Source organism: Chlorocebus sabaeus, chromosome 12 (genome assembly GCF_047675955.1).
Source record: "Chlorocebus sabaeus isolate Y175 chromosome 12, mChlSab1.0.hap1, whole genome shotgun sequence".
NCBI lineage: Eukaryota > Metazoa > Chordata > Mammalia > Primates > Cercopithecidae > Chlorocebus > Chlorocebus sabaeus.
The window spans coordinates 83,351,594-83,371,395 of NC_132915.1; the positions used below are offsets into that span (position 1 = coordinate 83,351,594).

The following is a 19,802-nucleotide window of genomic DNA, read 5'->3' on the forward strand; positions in this document are numbered from 1 at the left end:
GCCTCCCTTACAACCGGGCATGACCGTGTGACTAATTTGAGACAAGGGTGTGTAGACAGAAATGATGTGTGCAACTTCTGGGTCATGACTTTATAAAGAAGGGCCACGCCTTCCACTTGTTCTTCTCTTCCCGCTGGCTGAAAAGAGGACTTGATGATGGGAACTGGCCCAGCCATTTTTTTTGTTTTGTTTTTGCAATAGGGTCTCACTCTGTTTCCCATACTAGAGCGCAGGGGCGCAATCACGACTCACTGCATCTTTGACCCCCTGAGTAACTGGGACTATAGGCATGTGCTACCATACCCAGATAGTTTTGTTATTTTTTGTAGAGATGTGGTTTCCTTATGTTGCCCAAGCTAGTCTCAAACTCCTGGACTCGAGTGATCCACCCATGTCAGCCTCCCAGTGTTGGGATTACAGGTGCGAGCCACTGTGCCCAGCACCAGCCATCTTTATTCATGAGATGGAGGGCAAGACGTGTTGACGATGACAGAACGAGGCAAGAGCTGAGACCCTCTCACAACATATCACTGACATATCAGCCCTGGATTGCTTAGAAGTAAATTTGCATCTCAAGCTATCAGTATTTTGGCTTTTGTTACATCCACTGAACCTGAATCCTGATTAATACAGAGTGATGGAGAATGACCTTTTCTTTTCTTTTTTTTTTTTTTTTTGAGACAGAGTCTGATTCTGTTGCCTAGGATGGAGTGCAGTGGCATAATCTCAGCTCACTGTGACCTCTGAGTCCTGGGTTCAAGCCATTCTCCTGCCTCAGCCTCCTAAGTAGCTGGGATTACAGGCACCTGCCACCATGCCTGGCTAATTTTTTGTAGTTTTAGTAGAGATGGGGTTTCGCCATGTTGGCCAGGCTGGTCTTGAATTCCTGACCTCAAGTGATCTGCCTGCCTTGGCCTCCCAAAGTGCTGGGATTACAGGTGTGAGCCACCACACCCAGCCACAAGAATGACTTTAGATTGGGTGTTGGGTCAGGTTTCTCGGAGGAAGGGACGCTTTGAACTGAGATCTTAACGAGAGAGACAGCCATATAGATTTAAGGGAAAAGCATTCCAGGCCAAGGAGGCCACTGGTGCAAAAGCTCAGTCCAAGACAGCATTCTGTATAATGAGGCCTACCTGGTCTCCCATCTCCCATCCCATTGTTTAGTGACTGAGCCGAGTGGACCATGTGACCTGAACAGGCCCAGTCAGAGCCCTCCAGAGATTTGCTATGTGAGTGATGGGACAGGAAGGCACTTTCTCTGGGATTACAAATCTTAACGACTATTTAAGCCTAGAGTTATTGAGGATCATGTTGCTGGCAAGTGTCAAAAATCCACCTGAGTATAAAGCTGGGGAAAACACAGATAAGAGCTAGAAAGGGACAGAGTCCTCCATGGGGTTTGACCCTGGGTCCAACCACACCTGTCCTTATCTCAATCTAGTTATGAAAACCAATCATGTCCTTCTTCACTACTGAACTGGATTTCCATCACTTGCAACCAAGTAGGTGCCTGGTCTCCTTGGTCTCCCCCTATAACTGGAACTAACTGCAGATGGTCGCCGAATTATGATCATTCAACTCACGATTTTTGACTTTGCAACGGTATAAAACAAGACATTCAGTAGAAACTGTACTTCAAATACTGAATTTTGATTCAAAATTCTTTATAACTTTATTACAATATAGATTTTGTGTTGGATAGTTTTGGCCACTGTAGGCTAATGTAAGTGTTCTGAGCATATTTAAGGCAGGCTAAGCTAAGCTAAGCTATGATGTTTGGTAGGTTAAATGCATTTTTGACTTATGATCATATTTTCAACTTATGATGGGTTTATCAGGATGCAAACCCATCACATAAGTGGAGGGGTATCTCTATAACATTGTAAGACCCATACTTTTGTTGCTGATTACTGGGAGGTAGTATGGCACAGTGGTTAGGGGCAGAGGCCTTGGAGTTGGACTACATGGGTTCAGATCCCAGCTTGGCTGTTTTCTGGGTGGTTCTAACCCAGTTCTGCCACAAACTTGTTGAGTGGCCTTAGGTGAGTCCCATAAGCTCTCTAGATATAGCTTCCTCATTGCAAAATGTCTCAAGCTAAGTTTAGTATTCTCCCTCCACCCTGACCCTGCTTCTGTTCCTCTTCCAGGCTGCCCCAGCTCAGTAAATGGCCCATCAGCCACCCAGAAGATCAAGTCAGATTCATCCCTCACATCTAATCTACCTTCTAAACACATCCACAATCCATTCCCCTTTTTCCATCCCCACTGTCCCCGCTCCAGTCCATGCCATCAAGACTTTTCATTTCCACTTTGCCACAGGGCTGTTAAAATACTTTTACAAACTGCAAAATTTGATTGAGTCACTCTGAAAAGGTGAATGTGGCCCTTGATCTCTGCATGGTTTGGTCCTGGTCTGTCTCCACTCAGTTCAGGCCATCCTCTCAGTGCTCCAGACAGGCTAGCCTTGCATTCCTCCAGCTAGGAGCCCCAGGGCCTTTGCACAACTCCTCCCTCTCCCTGTAACGTTCTTCTCCAATTATGTCTTAGTTTGATGGCTCACCCTTCAGGTCTAGGCTCAAATGTCAGTACTTCAGGGAAGTATTTTCTGATCCTTCAAAGCAGGTCAAGTCCTGGTGACTTCCTTCACAGCACCTGTCACCACATCACCGGTGCATGTCTGCCTCCTTCCCAACTACCGTTTCAAGAGAGGCCCCTGCCCTGTTGTTCTCTGTCTCAGACCCCTTATTTCCTTCAGAGCACTTATCACAAATTTGTAACTGCTTTATTTCTTTGTTTTCTTCTTAGCTGTCGCCCCTATTCTCTTTGTATAATTTTTTTTTTTTTTTTTTTTTTTTGAGACGGAGTCTCACTCTGTCGCCCAGGCCGGAGTGCAGTGGCCAGATCTCAGCTCACTGCAAGCTCCGCCTCCCGGGTTCAAGCGATTCTCCTGCCTCAGCCTCCCGAGTAGCCGGGACTACAGGTGCCTGCCGCCTCGCCCGGCTAGTTTTTTGTATTTTTTAGTAGAGACGGGGTTTCACCGTGTTAGCCAGGATGGTCTCGATCTCCTGACCTCGTGATCCGCCCGTCTCAGCCTCCCAAAGTGCAGGGATTACAGGCTTGAGCCACCGCACCCGGCCTCTTTGTATAATTTCTATGAAGAGACAAGCTGAGGTCTGTCCTGCTGTATTCCCAGGACCCAGCACTGAACCTAGGAACAGAGCAGAGATTCTCAAAAAGTATCTCTTGAATAAAAAGTATTTGTGGTGGTGGCATCTCCAGCAGTCAGGAACTCCCTCTTTGCCTCTGAGTTTTGATCCTCAGGCAGTATTTCTGCTGCTTAATGAGTAATTCTTCTTTGGGTTTATGGTTCAGAGTAGAACAGGAGACCTCAGGCAGCCTGGCAACCTCTGGCCTGTGTGGGAAATGCCTTCCAGTAGAGTTGCAGCAAATTTCAACTCTAACCCAGGGATATCGATCTAGGCCTCATTCCCATACCCAGCTCTGCTGCCAGAAGCGCTCCAAGGCTTCTCAGGCCCCGAGATCCCTCTGCTCTCCTCTTCCCCTAATGCTCCAAGACTCTCTCCCAGCCATGCCCCAAAGCCTGTGCCCCGATTCCAGGTTGCTTTCAAGCTGAAGCCACACCAGAGGAAAGAGCTGAGGGTGGCAAAGGTGAGCCTCATGGCTGACCCAGGCGAGGGGCGGGGAAGCTTGGGAGAGCTCATAGGATGCAGCTGCGAGTTACAAGCGTCAGCATGCTGGCAAAACCACCCAGGGCTGCTGGGCCCCGCCAGCATGTGAGCAGGAAGAGGGCACGAGGGCACAGTTCTAAAAGCAGGATTTACTTTGGTTTTCACTTCTCTGAGGCCCCGGGAACATTGTAAAGTTCTAGTTCTCAGGCCTGCACTGTCTCCGTCATTCCTTCTTCAGCCACTGCAGCAGCTGGGGTGTGTAGTAGGTGATGATGATGTCAGCACCTGTGTTGGGAGAGATGTGGAAAGTTGCGGGGGACGGTGATCAGCTCTGAGCACACCTTCTGGGATGGGAAGGACAGGTGGGGAAGAAGGCTACCATGAAGAGGCACAGCCTGTGGGCACACCACATGAGACAGAGTCCAGCTTTGGGCAGCTCTATTTCTTGGGCAAGTCATTTTCTCTCTTGGGACCTCAGTTTACCAAAGAATAATATGCACAGTGAAGGATATAGGTAAGATGCAAGTTCCCTTCCTGTGCTGGTGTACAGTTGTAACAAAATGAGCCCCCTTTATGGAGTGATATTACTTCATTTAATCCTCAGGACAACCACGCACCAGGTATCTTGTCCCCAGTTATCCAGTTATGGGTGAGGACACTGAGGTTCTAAGAAGTGGCTTGCCCACGTTCTCACAACCAAAAATGAATGAAGGGCTCTGCTTGCTTCACCATGTCGTGTTCTATGCTGCAGTTCCAAATCTCTTCCTCAACGTGTGTCTGTTTAGATCACTAGTAATTCCCGAAATAAGACTCCAAGCTCTCAGGACTTCGTTCCTTGATCTAGGCAGAGTGCTTATCAGTCCCTGTGGCACAGGTCAAAACACCCAACCCCTGCCTGCCTACCTGCTCTGCGGAAGGCAGTCATGGCCTCCAGTACGGCAGCCTTGAGATCAAATGCCCCAGCCTGGGCTCCGTGCCACAGCATGGCAAACTCTCCAGAGACATGGTACACGGCGAGAGGGAGGTCGGGGTGCTGCAGGGAAGCAGACAGGGAGACAGGCTGAAATGGAGGGTTAATGTGGCTCTGGGAGCGTCCCTTCCCCCCTGCTCAATCTGTGACCATCTTGAGCCCCGTGTCCTGGGTTACTGCAGCCAGCAGCCTGGCCCACTCTTGAACTGTTAAAGCAGGGCTGTTTGAGGCTCCTGCAAGCCCTGACACAGAAGGCCATGGTGGTTGCTGGGCAGGGATGGGGAGGAGAGGATTTCTGCTCAAGGGCAGACTGCTTCCAACACTGAGATGCCAGAGTCTGTGGCAAACTCTGTCCCAGCCCTCTGAGCCCCCTTTGCCTCGGACCTGCGCTCACCTTGTCCTTTACCTCCCGCACGATGTCTAGGTAGGGCATTCCCGGCTTCACCATGAGTACGTCAGCTCCTTCCCGTACATCCCGGTCCTAAGAGATGAGGGTCGAGTGTGGGCGGTGTCTGGGAGGGGCTGAGGGTGGGGCTCAAGTCCTAGTGACTCACCACAGCTCGGAGGGCCAGGCCTCGTGCTCCAGGGGGCAGCTGGTAGCAGCGGCGGTCCCCAAAAGCTGGGCTTGACTGAGCTGCATCCCTGCAAAACAGAGTCATCCGGGTGGGCTCCAGCTTTGGGCCAAATGGGCAGGGATTTAACAGCAGACCCCTGCCCACCCCGCCCACCCCTGCTCACCGGAAAGGGCCATAGAAACAGGAAGCAAACTTGGCACTGTAGCTCATCACTGATACCTATGGGGAGACAATGGGGATCTTGGCTTAGTCGGCCCTTGGCAGGTGTCCCAGGGTGATGTGGCAGGGAAAGAAAGAACCTAGGCTGGGAGGGAGAGTGCCTGTGTTCTGGTCCTGTTGGAGTGCTGGGCTTGATTTCCCCATCAGAGGCCCAGAGGTTGACATGGTTCCTCAAAACCTCATCCAGCACTGTCTTCAGTTCTGTGATTCTTTTTTTTTTTTTTGAGATAGAGTCCCGCTCTGTTGCCCAGGCTGGAGTGCAGTGGCATGATCTCAGTTCACTGCAACCTCCACCTCCTGGGTTCAAGCGATTCTCCTGCCTCAGCCTCCCGAGTAGCTGGGATTATAGGCACCTGCCACCACGCTCAGCTAATTTTTGTGGTTTTAGTAGAGACGGGGTTTCACCATGTTGGCCAGGCTGGTCTTGAACTCCTGACCTCAAGTGATCCACCCGTCACAGCCTCCCAGAGTGCTGGGATTATAGGCGTGAGCCACTGCTCCTGGCAGTTCTGTGATTCTTAGCAGACACGGGGGCAGGGCTGGTGCAGGCTCTCTCCTCCCGACCCCGTGCTGCACTCCCTGCCCTTACCCTGTTGCCAAGTCCATGTGCCATCAGGGCCTCCTTGATGGCTTCCACGCGTCCATCCATCATGTCCGACGGGGCTACCACCTGACATCCTGTGGGGCAGAGGGTGGCCTTCAGAATTCTGGGACCCTCCTAGCCACTCTGCGACCTCCCTGACCCAGAGGTACCCATCCCTGCTGGTGGTTCACTCACCTGCCTTGGCATATGCCAGTGCTACCTCAGCTAGCCGCTGGCGGCTCTCCTCAGCCCGGAATGCTCCATTTTCACTCAGGAGCCCTGCAGGAGAGATGACTGGGTTTTAGGGAGCACTTTGGGCCCTAGCCTGTCCCCACCCTGGTGAGAAGTGGGCAGTGGGAGTGTGGGTGCCAGCAGGGCTGGAGGAAGGGAGCTCACCGCAGTGACCATGGGAGGTGTAGGGACATAGGCAGATGTCACAGGCCACCAGGAGGTTGGGGAAGGTCTTCCTCAACAGATGGATCGCCTCAATAGCTGGGGACTCCTCGGAGTCAGCTGCGGAACCCCGCTCGTCCTAGGCCCAGGGGAGGGACAAAGCAGTGTATCTGTTACATGTTGCTTCGGAAGGCAGGATGGCAGCCATCACAGAGCACAGCCCTGGCCCTCTCCTTCCTTCATCGTCACAGCCCCTGGATAAGGAAGCACAGAGGACTGACCCTACCTGGGTGCTGACTTAAGGGCAGGGACCATGTCCATTTACCTGTGGCCCCAGGGCCAGCATCACGTGGGAGTGAGGAAGCGGTCAGTGTGGACCCTCAGCTCACCCTCGCCCAACCTCCCTTCCTTTTTCTGGTTTGTTTTTTTTGGAGACCGTCTTGCTCTGTTGCCCAGGCTAGAGTGCACTGGCGCGATCTTGGCTCACTGCAGCTTCGTCTTTCTGGGCTCAAGCGATCCTCCCACCTCTCCACCTCCTGAGTAGCTGGGACTACAGGCACACACCACCACACCCAGCTAACTTTTGTATTTTTTTGTAAAGATGGGATTTTGCCATGTTGCCCAGGCTGGTCTCAAAATCCTGGGCTCAAGTGATCCAACCGCTTTGGCCTCCCAAAGTGCTGGGATTATGGGTGTGAGCACAACCTCCCTTCTTAGCCCTTCCTTTGATTCTTCACCTTGGGAACTCTGCTGGGGACGCCAAAGATCAAGACACAGCGTAGGCCCTCTTCCACCAAGGGCCTCAGCATTTCTTCCAGCCGGTTCACACCATACCTGTGTGGGGGTGGGTAGAGGGGTTGAAGGAAGGCAGGTCCCAGGCAAAGGTCCTCTGAACTCCACCACACTGTGCCTCTGTTAGAAACCAAGCTGCATATGGCACCAGGAGGGTTCAAGCCCCCAGGACAGGAAGGGGCAGGGACACATCCACTAAATAGGAGGGAAGACCGAGGCCCTGAGTAGCAGAGCTCTTCTGGAATTCGGCTGTGGAAGGCTCCTCCAAGGCCCTCTTATTGAACTCCCATCTGCAGTTCAGCTCCCTTCTGCAACAGCCTCTGCTGCGACGCCTCTGGTGATGGGTAGCTCATTACTTTACAGGGCTGCCCCTCCCACTATGGAACAGCTCTGGCCCCGGGGAAACCCTTCCCTCTACTGAGCTGATGTCTGCCTGTCCGCATCTTCTACTTCCTAGGTCTGCTTTTACCTTCCGGCACTTCCACCTGTGGAATCTTTCCCTCCACCACCCCCTGGCCCCCCAACTCCATGTCTCCTACCTGGCCACTCCTGGGAGGCTGGCGATAGGCTGTATGTCATCAGGAACATCCCTGCAAGAGTGGGGGTGGGATATGGATTGGTGGCTGTGGGAAGGGCCAGTGGTGAGGGGGCAACTGAGAGGGATGGTTGGGAAGCAGGGAAGAAATATGGGAGTGGAGATGGTGGGAGGAGGGTGGGATCCAGTGTCTGGCTTCCCTGCCTGGTCAAGCCCAGGGCCTGAAATAATAATAGGAACAACAAAAATAACAGTGACAACAGTAGCAACTGTACTAAAAGAATGGTAATTACAGGAAAGAAATAAGTAGTTAAGAACTTGGACTCTGAATTTGGCAGGTCCTTGCTTCTTATCCCAGCCACTTACTGCCTGGGTGACCGTGGCCAAGTTCTGTCATCTCTTGGAGACTTAGGTCTTCATATCTATCATGCGTGGTTAATTTGTTCATTCAACAAATATTTATTGAGTACTTATTATGTGCCAAGTACTGTTCTAGGCCTTGATGATACAAAAGTGAACAAAATAGACAAACATCCCCGCCCTCAAGGAGCTGATGTTCTAGAGGATAGCTACTCCTTCTTCATACAAATGCTCTCAGAATTGAATGAGATCATGTGTGTAGGTGCTTAGCGTAGTACCTGGTACAGAGTAAGTACTCAGTAAATGTCTGTGTTATTATTAACAATCACGATTGCCATCTCTTACAGGTACATAGCACTTTACAACCTACAGAGCACCTTCTCAGCTTCTGTCTTATTGCAAGAGCTCAGGATGGCAGGCAAGGGTTATTCTTCTAATTTTCCAAATGGGATGAATGAGTTCTTTCAAAGTTTGTTTTGTTCCTAAGATTCCTGTCCTTAATCCAAGTAGGCTGCTTCCAGTACCTTGAATTTCAAGCTGACAGCTCACTTTGCCACCCCTAGCAATACTGATGCCCGCTGCAGTCAACACTCCCTCCCCAACCCCTATCAGCAGAGCAGAGGCCTGGCCCATTCCTGGAGACTCACGTGACAAAGATGGGGTAGATGAGGTTGGAGGCATTGAGGGTGGTGGTGGCTGTCTGCCAGGCCCGAAGCAGTGGGTGGAAGTAGCCGCTGTGCAGAACGGACTGGGGCTGCATGGCATGGGCCAGTGGGCACAGGGGCATCAGTTGGTTGGAACCGAGGGCTCCTGGGGCGTTGTTGGCTGCAGGCTCTGTGGGGCGAGATGGGCAGCACATGAGACATGGTCCCTGTCCTCAGGAGATGGTCACATCTGGAAGACAGCTCTTCCAGATTCCTGCCTCCCCTCTCTCTAGCCTAATGCTACTCATAGCATGGTTCACCAGTCCCTGCTGGTCAACAAGGTAAGTTGAGAAATGAAAGTAAGTCTTTAGAAACTTTCATAATAATCAGAATCTAATGATATAAAATTTGGGCTTGTATTTTATATGACTGCTTTCTGTTCATTATTATCTTTTAAAGTAAACATCTGAGCAAGCAACGACTGTTTTAAAAAAATTCTTTTCTTTTTTTTTTTTTTTCCAGACAGGGTCTCTGTCGCCCAGGCTGGAGTGCAGTGGTACAATCTCGACTCACTGCAGCTCAACTGCTTCTCCCAGCTCAGCCTCCCAAGTAGCTGGGACTACAGGTGTGCACCATAACACCCAGTTAATTTTTGTATTTTTTGTAGAGATGGAGGTCTTGCCATGCTGCCCAGGCTGGTCTCGAACTCCTGGGCTCAAGCAATCTGCCTGCCTTGGCCTCCCAAAGTGCTGGGATTACAGGCGTGAGCCATGGTGCCTGGCCAAAAAAATAATTTTCTAGCTGGGCATGTTGAGAAGCCAACATTTCAACTTTGTTTATTCCACAAAAAATGCCCATGTTCATGGCAGAACTTTTAGAAAAGTGCAGATAAGCAAAAAGAGAAAAATCCCCTGCAATGCTACCTCTAGAAAAAAGTACCATTGGCCAGGCATGGTGGCTCACGCCTGTAATCTCAGCACTTTAGGAGGCTGAGGTGGGCAGATCACTTGAGGTCAGGAAATCGAGACCAGCCTGGCCAACATGGTGAAATCCCACCTCTACTCAAAATACAAAAAAATTGAGCTGGGCGTGGTGGTGTGTGCCTGTAATCCCAGCTACTGGGGAGGCTGAGGCAGCAGAATCACTTGAACCCAGGAGGAGGTTGCAGTGAGCCGAGATCGTGCCACTGCACTCCAGCCTGGGTGACAGATCAAGACTTCATTCAAAAAAAAAAAAAAAAAGAAAGAAAGAAGAGAAAAGTACTGCTAACACCTTGGGACATGGACTTCTTGTTAGGTACAATGCACACCAACAGGAGAAAATAGTACCATTCATGTCAGATAGATGGACAGACACATACATACACTGTATAGAGTGCCACCAAATCTTTTCTAGCCCAAGGAGTTTCCTGGGCTCCACGAGCACAAGTACACCTTCTTGCTTTCCTCACTTTGTCCCTTTACCTGAAAGGCTGTGCTCTCCCCACACCCAAATCTACAGGATTCTCCTTCCCTCTCCCACTGAGGCTTTCTTGTCCAGATTGCAGTCTCTCTTCTATAAGTTATTTGTGGACCTGTCTTATCTCGTGCCAGTAGACACAGCTTCTGCAGGGCAAGGTCCAGAGCTGGTTCATTTTTGCTTCCCCTACAGTGCTCTGTCACACACTGACCTTGGCACACAGTAAATATTTAATTACATGAAGTACAAAAATAAGCCCCAAATGCCAAATTCGTGGATACAAGACAGAAGGAAGCTGGGGCATTAACATTTGTTTCTTGAGCACCTACTGTGTGCCAGACCATGCCTGGCATTTTCACGGGTGATTTCTCATTGAGTGGGTACTGCAGTCCTGTGAGGCAGGGCTGACTGAGTGCATGGAGCCCGACCAGAAGTGAGCCATGGCTCCAGTGGGAGTGAGGAGGTCAGAAGAGGTGTATCAGAAGAAGACAGGGGCCGGGTGTGGTCGCTCACACCTGTAATCCCAGCACTTTGGAGACCAAGGCGGGTGGATCACTTGAGGTCAGGAGTTTGAGACCAGGCTGGCCAATCTGGTGAAACCCTGTCTCTACTAAAAATACAAAAATTAGGCCAGGCACGGTGGCTCACGCCTGTAATTCCAGCACTTTGGGAGGCCAAGACAGGCGGATCACTTGAGGTCAGGAGTTTGAGACCAGCCTGACCGGCATGGTGAAACCCCATCTCCACTAAAAATTAAAAAAAAATTAGCCGGGTGTGGTGGCGCATGCCTGTAATCCCAGCTACTTCAGAAGCTGAGGCAGGAGAATCGTTTGAACTTGGGAGGCAGAGGTTGCAGTGAGCCGAGATGGCACCATTGCATTCCAGCATGGGCAACAAGAGAGAAACTCCATCTCACAATAAATAAATAAACAGAAATAAAAATAAAAATAAAACAATTAGCTGGGTGTGGTGGCATGCATCTGCAGTCAGAGTCTGGAGGCTGAGGCAGAAGAATCACTTGAACCCAGGAGGCAGAGGTTGCAGTGAGCCGAGAGTGCACCACTGCATTCCAGCCTGGGCGACAGTGCGAGACTCCATCTCAAAAAAAAAAACCAAATGACAGGGGGTTGAACTTGGTTTTGCAGGATGAATGGGTTCAGCCTAGTGCAGAGAAGGGGGCCAACATTTCCTTAGGAAGGGAAGAAAGGGGCAAAGGTGGGGAAGGAGGATGGCTGTGGACTGTTCTGAGGAGCTGAGGAGGCAATCGGGGCAAGTGTGTATGGAGGGGATGGATGAGAGGGGGCCAGGCTGAGGCTGTGGGAAGATTTCTGAACAGTGGGTAGGGTTAGTGGCCTGGTTGACACCTGGCTTTAGGAAGATCAGTCCTGGAGGCTGAGCACAGCAGACGGGAAGCAGAGGAATGCAGAGGCTGGGGGCAGAGAAGAAAGGGGCGTCTTAAGGCAGCCAAGAGGCAATGTCTCAGGGTAGATGCTCTAGGCCTGCCTGCCTGACCTGGAGGGCAGCGGAGACAGGGACAGGGCAGGAAGAAGGCAGTGGGGAGCTGGGCTTGGAGAGGGGGTGGAGAGCTCTGTTTTAGACACTTCCTTTTGGAGGTGCCCGGGAGAATATCCCATAGCCAAAGGATGGGGGGAAAAGAGCCACAAAAATGGGGGCTGGCAGGCCTGAGTCCAACTACACTTTGTATGAATGGGACCTCAAAGTCCAGAGAGGGGCAAGGACTTACCCAAAGCCACACAGCAAGTAAGAGGACTAGAACCCTGGTGTGTTAACTCCCAGGTGAACTGGGAGATCCTTTGGTAGGCTGGAGTCAAGTCAGATGTTGAAGCCAGGTCTAATCCTTCTGATTTGCTTCCCAGAAAACCACCTTTGTAACAGGCCCTTGACTTCTGGAATCCAAAGCTACATTCCCATGGCTTCAACTCCTCATTGCTTTCAGGAGGCCGAGGGAACAACTGCCTCCTGCTTATCAGAAACAATGGGGCAGGGCTGCCTAGGAACCGGCTGTCCTTCTCCCCATAGTCTCTTAGGCCCCTTTGGCTCCCCACAGCCATCTCAGGGGCCCATTTATCCGGTCTTCCTCCTTGGTAGGGTGGGGTTATCACAAGTCACACAGGGGCCAGCCTGCTGCCACACCCCTGGGTGGGCCAGCCTCATCACCTGACACAGGGGCAGGCCAGGCATCCCCAGTCACATCTCAACCTCCAAACAGACAATGATTCAGTAGATAGTCCTGAGTACCCATTTTCTACTTGATTTTGCTCTCATGTCTGCTAGGAGTTTCTTTTTCTTTTCTTTTCTTTTTTTTTTTTTAATTGAGATGGAGTCTGGCTCTGTCACCCAGGCTGGAGTGCAGTGGTTCAATTTTGGCTCACTGCAACCTCCACCCTCTGGGTTCAAGTGATTCTCCTGCCTCCGCCTCCCGAGTAGCTGAGACTTCAGGTATGTGCTACCATACCCAGCTAATTTTTGTAGTTTTAGTACAAACAGGTTTCGCCATGTTGGCCAGGCTGGTCTCAAACTCGTGACTTCAAGTGATCCGCCAGCCTCTGCCTCCCAAAGTGCTGGGATTACAGGTGTGAGCCACCGCACCTGGCTGAGAGACTATTTTTGAATATTGAGAGAATTACCAAAATGTAACCCAGTTGCCCAAGACCACATAGCTACTTAGTGACCGAGCCAGAATTTGAATTTGTTCTGGACTCCAAATGCTGGGTTTTATACACCGTATTCCTTAATACTGATAAACACCTGATTCAGTAGGCGTCTCTTTGCCCATACTGTTTCTGCTTTGGGCGCTGGAGAGACAGAATAAACAAAAGGAAAACATACTGAGTGTATTCATTCTGTGTTGGGCACAGCACTAAGGTACTTCGTAGTAGTATCTCATTTCATTGCAAGAATTGTTCTAACTTTTAGCGATAAGGAAATGGAGGCTCTGAGTGGTTTAGTGACTTGCTTAATGCCATTCTAGAGTCTAGTCAGATGTTGAAGAGAGGGCTAATCTCTCTGATTCACTTCCCACAAACAACTTCTGTTGTTTTCTGGCTTCTAGAATCCAAAGCTGCATTCCACTGGCCTCAACTCCTCATCGCCTTTAGGAGCTGAGGGAACTACTGGCTCCTGCTTAGCAGAAACCCTGCGGCAGGGCTGCCTAGGAGCCCCTGAGACCAGGGCAGGGTTAGAGTAAAGGGAACAGTCTCACTATAGCAGTTCACTTTGATCTGTTTTTGAATTTTAAGATTCAGAGAGAGATTTGATTTGAGAAACGGGTGTCAGTGCTGAAAATATTAAAAGCTTGAAAATTGCCAATCCTGTTTAATCCCTTACATTTTAATGTGGTAAATGGGGTATAGAGAGGCAACGGGACTTGTTGGAGATCACAGTGAATGACACACAGAGCTAGAAACTGACCCTGCAGCTCCTGACTTCTATTTCAATGCCCTGATATCTACACCATAGAGTCATTCCATTGTTAAGAGGTGCTTAATAAGTGGAGTTTCCCACTCCACTTGGCAGAGCCAAATGCAGGATGGGTTTTGCTTTGCAAAAAGGCCCTTAGAGTTTGGGAGGATTTCACAGACTGGGAGGGCACTTCTCCCAAATCAAGTGAGCTTGCAAACCACAACTTAAATTCCTGTGACATCATCACACTGAAGACAGGAGCGAGCCACCAGGAGGTCCAGCACCTCTGTCCACCCACATCAGACAGGTTAGCTTTGCTGGGATGCAGAGTATAGGGCGGTGCAGAAAGAACTGTGTTTCAGGGTCAGACAGTCCCAGTTACAAAGGTCTATGCTCTGCTGTGTAATTTTGGGCAAAGTCATTGACCTTTCAGTGTTCGTTTCATAATCTACAAAATAGGCATGATATCTCTAACTTGCAAGGCTGTGGAGATTATTGATAGGGCTGAGGTAGGTGTCTGGCACCAAGTAGCTGCACAGTAAACATGTAGCTAATTTTATTACTATTAGGAGTGGGGCTGGGTTGGAACAAGATGTCCTGGTACAGCTCTGTACCTTCTGCACCACACCAGATGGGAATATGTGCTCAAACCCTTGAGGGCCACAGGGTTTTCCAAGATTTCTGAAGTGGAGTCTCTGCCTTCCAGCAGGTTATGTGGTGAAGGAAAAACAAAATAATCACCATCCAGCTGCCAGAGTAGAGGGGTGGCCCAGGTGCTGTGAAAGGGACTGTGTCTCTGAGTCAAGGGTGGTTTCATGGAAGAGGGGACAGTGAAGGATAATAAGTGTTTCAGATTTAATATGAAAGCATCTCCTTCCATGGAAGGCAACATCCCCAAACTGGGAGTAACTGAAGTTGGGCCCTGAGCGCTGCCACCAGGAGGGGCTGAGACAGAGTTTCATACGCCACCCCCCACCCCCGCATGTTGTACTATGCTGAGGATTCCAGAGGCTGTGGGTCTTGGCACAGATGATTGGGACCTGCTGCCAGCCCTGGCAGGCTCTGCCACTGGTCAGGGAGGAGGCAGTCAGGAGAGCCAGCTAGGTAGAAGGTGGCCAGAACTGAGAAATCCAAAGCCCCACAAAGGCCCAGGAGAGTGGCTGTCAAGCAGTTCTCAAAAGGGACGAAATGTTCATTTGGCCAACCCAAATTTCCTGAATATCTACTATGGGCCTGCTGAAGTGCTAGACACAGGGATTAAAGCGAAGAATGAGAACCCAGCCTTGCCCTGGGGTTTGGAAGAGCCTGACCCTCTCTGGGGTTAGCCATTTGGACGTAGAAGGAGAAGCTGCCATTCCCAGAATCCTAGAATATCTTGGCTAAGAGGCTTCTTAAAGTTTGCTGATTGAAACAAGGGTGAAACAGGGCTCAGAGAGGGGTAGACACAGGCCCAGGATCAAGCCCAGGATCTGTCAGCGGCAGATCTGGGGGAAGGTCTCCAGCAGCCCGGTCCTCAGTGCCTGCCATGACACCTCCATACTTTAAGGATAGATATCAAATCTGTTTCCCAGCATGTTGGGCTTGTGGGGAGCTTTGGGTGAACTGACTCTGGACCTAGTTGCTGTTGGTAGCAGGATGGTTATGTGTGTGGGCTCTGGAGCCTGATAGATGTGGGTACAAATCCTAGTTCTGTAGCTTTCTAGTTGTGTGACCTCAGTTTCTTTGTTTAGTAATGGGGACTTGAACCGACCTCAGTGGGTTGTTGTAAGAAATGAATGGGTCAGGCCGGGCATGGTGGCTCATGCCTATAATCCCAGCACTTTGGGAGGCCGAGGCGGGTGAATCACCTGAGGTTGGAAGTTCGAGACCAGCCTAACCAATAAGGAGAAACGCTGTCTCTACTAAAAATACAAAAATTAGCCGGCATGGTGGCACATGCCTGAAATCCCAGCTACTTGGCAGGCTGAGGCAGGAGAATCGCTTGAACCCGGGAGGCGGAGATTGCAGTGAGCCAAGATCGCGCCTTGCACTCCAGCCTGGGCAACAAGAGGGAAACTCGGTCTCAAAAAAAAAAAAAAAAAAAAAAGGGTCAATGCACACAATGCTTAGTACAAAACGGCTGTTAGTGTTTTCACCTCCCTACCCACCCCCCCACCACCAACCACCACCCACACCTTGGGCTCTGCATCGATGGAGTCTGCCCCGGCGGTATCCGAGGGGGTAAACCCCAGAGAAGAGGCGCAGAGCCCCGAACCCGGGCCTCCAACCCCGGCTGCAGTGGGACAATCTAGACCAAACAATCTAGACCAAACGCTCCACGGGACTCCGTACACGGCTGCACCCCCAGGGCTTCAGGCGCACAGCACAATCTGGGGACGCGGGACTCTTGGTGCCACAGTCCCCGCCTCGCCCTGGAGCCGTCCTCCAAGTCCGCCATCTCCCCGCATCCAGCCCCCGCTCACCTGCCTCCCTAAGGCCTCCCTGTCGCTGCGCCTGTCACCGCTGTCTCCCGCTCCCGTCTCCCAGGGACCATGTGGGGGGCGGGGGGGCTCACCCGGAAGCAGCTCCCCCACGGCCCGCCCCCTCCACAATCCAGGCCACGCCCCCTGAAGGCGCTCTTCTGGAGACTCCTCCGCTCCAGCCGCAGCCCCGCCCACACGCACTGCGGCCTGGCCAATTGGGTGTGCCGAGTGCCTGGAGGGCCCGCCCCTCCCAGCTCCAGGTCCTGCGCGACCACGAGGGGGCGCAGGAACCGCGTGGGAGGGTCCCTGGGTGTGAGCCGGCCTCGGAGGCGGTTACAGCCCAGGGTTCACTTCACAGCACTACTTTTCCCAGCCTAGGGCAAACTTGGCTCTGGTTAATGGCTTGGTGAAAGAATAATTGGATGTCAAAGCCGTTAAAACAGCACCATTATGCCTAACACAGTATTAGCTAGTCCATTTTTGCGGACTAAGCTAAAGTTGTTGAGTTCAGTGCCAGACTTCTAAGGTTTCAGAGAAATTTTGTACAAGTGTCATTTATTTCCCAGGGTACGGCAATGCTATGAGTTGAGAGATGTGATGTGAAAGACATGGGCATTTAGGAAAACTCCAAGTCCTGATAGGGGCATCAGACCTACGATAGGTACAATGATAGATCCGACCAAAGGTCTGTATGTGCAGAGGCAGGAGGGATCTGATGAGGCTTATGGGGGCTTGGGTAAACTAGTAGGACTGAATGGGTAAAATAGCGATCGGGGATCATCGCCCTAGCGAAGGAATGTCTTTCAAGTGGTTCTTCAGGGATTATTGAAAAGTTGACTTTGAAATGTAGAGGACACTAGTGGGTCACATTACACTTACTCTCAGATTTTATTTCTCAGCCCGATTCGGTGGCTCATGCCTGTAATCCCAGCACTTTGGAAGGACAAGGCGGGCGGATCTCTTGAGGTCAGGAGTTCGAGACCAGCCTGACCAATATGGTGAAACCCTGTCTCCATTAAAGATACAAAAAATTAGCCGGGCGTGGTGGCAGGCTCCTATAATCCCAGCTACTCGGGAGGCTGAGGCAGGAGAATCGCTTGAACCCGGGAGGCGGAGGTTGTAATGGGCTGAGATCATGCCACTGCATTCCAGCCTGGGTGACAGAGGGAGACTCTGTCTCAAAATTTTTTTTTTTATTTCTCAAAACCTGTACCCCAAACCTGTTGTATACTTTTTATTTTAAATTTAAGGGGCATAGCGGCCTAAGGCTAGGGAAATATGACACTGCTTAGTTTCCAGCTACTAGAGTTCTGATCTGTATTCAACAAGAAAGGGGGTAGAAAGGAAATAAGGTTTGTTGTGCATTAAAGAGTCAGGGACAGTACCATGCATTTTACATTCATTTATCTAATCTTGACAGCAATGATGTTACTGTTCTCACTTTACAGAGTGGGAAAACAATTGCCAGCTAGATTAAATAATTTGCCCTATGTTACATTGGGCTCTCTCTGCGATGTCTGCTAATAACCACGCTCCATAGGGGCAATTATTATTTGTTTTTTCCCAGATTCCCTGCCCAACATTTCTTTCCTGACACCGGTTCCCTCCCTGAGGTTAATAACTAAAAATAATTAGGACCATCTAAGAGCCCAAATAGAATGGGAGATTTTAAAATGTTGCTGTTTGGTGTAACCTATTTCCTTTATGTCTTTTCTTGTTCTTGACTGAAAGACCCGTTCCCACTCTCCCCCCAGCCTCCACCTTTTGAAACATTTTACCTTAATCTTTCAGTATTGTGAATGCAATAATATGAATACATCTTAAACACATTGTTGAGTAAAAGAAGTGAGACACAAAAGAGTATATAATATGATTTCATTTATATTAACTACACAATCAAGCAAAATTAAGCTGTGCTGTTAGGACTCAGAATAGTGATTTCCACTGGAGAGATGGGGAGGATTGAAAGGGAGATTAGGCTGGGTGTGGTGGCTCATGCCTGTAATCCCAGAACTTTAGGAGGCCAAGGCTGGTGGATCGCTTGAGCCCAGGAGTTCAAGACCAGACTTGGGAACATGGTGAAACCATCTCTACAAAAAGTACAAAAATTAGCTGGATGTGGTGGTGGACACCTGTAGTCCCAGCTACTTGGGAGGCTGAGGTGGGAGGATTGGTTGAGCCTGGGAGGTCATGGCTGCAGTGAGCTGTGATCATATCACTGCACTCCAGCCTGGGTGACAGAGCAAGCCTGTCTCAAAAAAAAAAAAAAAAAAAAAAAAAAAAAAAGGCAGCGGGGGAGATTAAAGAGGTTTCTTTGGATGCAGTTAATGTTTATTGGTCTGGGTGTGAGTTACATGGCTGTGTTTAATTGGTGAAAATTCATTAAGCTCCACACTTATTTGTATCTTTTGGTTTGTATATTATATTTCAATAAAAAAAATTAAAACTAAACTATTGTGTCTCCTAGGTAGGTATATGGCATTGTGCTAAATGCTGTGAAAAGCATAAACAAGGAACAAGAAAGCAAGCAGACTGCTGATTGCCAGGGTCTGAGGACAATGTTTTGAAACTAGATAGAGGTAGCAGTTGCACAACATTGTGAATGTTCTAAATGCCACCGAATTGCTCATTTAAAAACGGTTAATTCTGTTCTTTGAATTTCATCTCAGTCTTAAAACGTGAGTTCACTAGATACAATGTGGTATTCTGGGTTGGCCCCTGTAATCGAAAAATGACGTAAGTAGAGAAACTGTTGAAATACAAAAAGCTTATTTAAAAAAAACCCCAAAAAACCAAAAAACAAAAGAACCCAAAAAACAGAGCAAGGCCAAAGGTCTTTGGAACAGAATCCCAGTTTTCATAAATTCGTGGTAAGGTCTTGAGCAAGTCACTTCTCTCTGAAGAACCTCAATTTCCTATCAGTAAAAATAGGAGGTTAGGCTGTAAAAGTAGCTTTGAATGGGTAGGGACGAGAACCTCCCCCCCCACCCCAAATCCAAATCAGCATCGCTGGGCATGAAGGGCTATGGTTTAAAAGTGTAACATTACCTTAGCCTAGTAAGGAACTTGAAAAGTCCAGATAACCACTATAGTAGTGATAGAAGTGTGGTGGGGGAAAAACTGGTGGGTAATGTCAAAGATTTTTCCCAGTTGTTATATTCTGTAGTTTTTGGTTTTTCTTTTTTCACACAGAGTCTTGCTCTGTCACACAGGCTGGAGTGCAGTGGTGCAGTCTTGGCTCACTGCAACCTCCACTTCCCAGGTTCAAACGATTCTCCTGCTTCAGCCTCCCGAGTAGCTGGGGCTACAGGATACCACGCCCGGCTAATTTTTGTGTTTTTAGTACAGAAGGGGTTCCATTTTGGCCAGGCTGGTCTTGAACTCCTGACCTCGTGATCCACCCGCCTCAGCCTCCCAAAGTGCTGGGATTACAGGTGTGAGCCACCGTGCCTGGCCAAATTCTGTAGTTTTAAAGTAATAGTCCCTATTCTTAGGAAACATGTTTTTCTTAGGTAGTCCAAGTTTGGTGATGAATGGGACAGAATTAACTAAAGCCATATGGAAGAGTTCTTTTGGGGATTCATCGTTGACTAGAGCACACAGCCTTGTTAGAGTGGCCAGTTAAAATTGGTAGCAGGGCGAGCCCTTCTCATGCAGGCTTTGAATAATAGGTTTAAGTATATATTTAATAGGAAA

The 19,802-nt window shown here is 49.7% G+C and overlaps 1 protein-coding gene across 4 annotated transcripts; it reads right to left on the reverse strand.

Moving 5' to 3' along the window:
- Positions 1–2,769: 2,769 nt before the first annotated feature.
- On the reverse strand, positions 2,770–16,216 carry ALAD (aminolevulinate dehydratase). Of its 4 annotated transcripts, none has more exons than XM_007968356.3 (12): positions 16,107–16,216; positions 8,767–8,953; positions 7,764–7,814; positions 7,170–7,266; positions 6,436–6,571; positions 6,235–6,318; positions 6,046–6,134; positions 5,401–5,456; positions 5,217–5,304; positions 5,057–5,143; positions 4,596–4,725; positions 2,770–3,977 (listed from the first exon to the last, which is right to left on the reverse strand). In XM_007968356.3, the coding sequence occupies exons 2-12, from the start codon at positions 8,904–8,906 to the stop codon at positions 3,916–3,918; spliced, it is 1,020 nt and encodes a 339-aa protein (XP_007966547.1). In that variant the 5' UTR covers positions 8,907–8,953; positions 16,107–16,216; the 3' UTR covers positions 2,770–3,915. The 4 variants fall into 4 exon arrangements, with proteins under 4 accessions (XP_007966547.1, XP_007966545.1, XP_072877964.1 ...); XM_007968354.3 differs by having other exon boundaries at positions 7,764–7,980; XM_073021863.1 differs by lacking the exon at positions 16,107–16,216 and adding an exon at positions 11,966–12,257.
- Between the last annotated feature and the right edge of the window lie 3,586 nt (positions 16,217–19,802).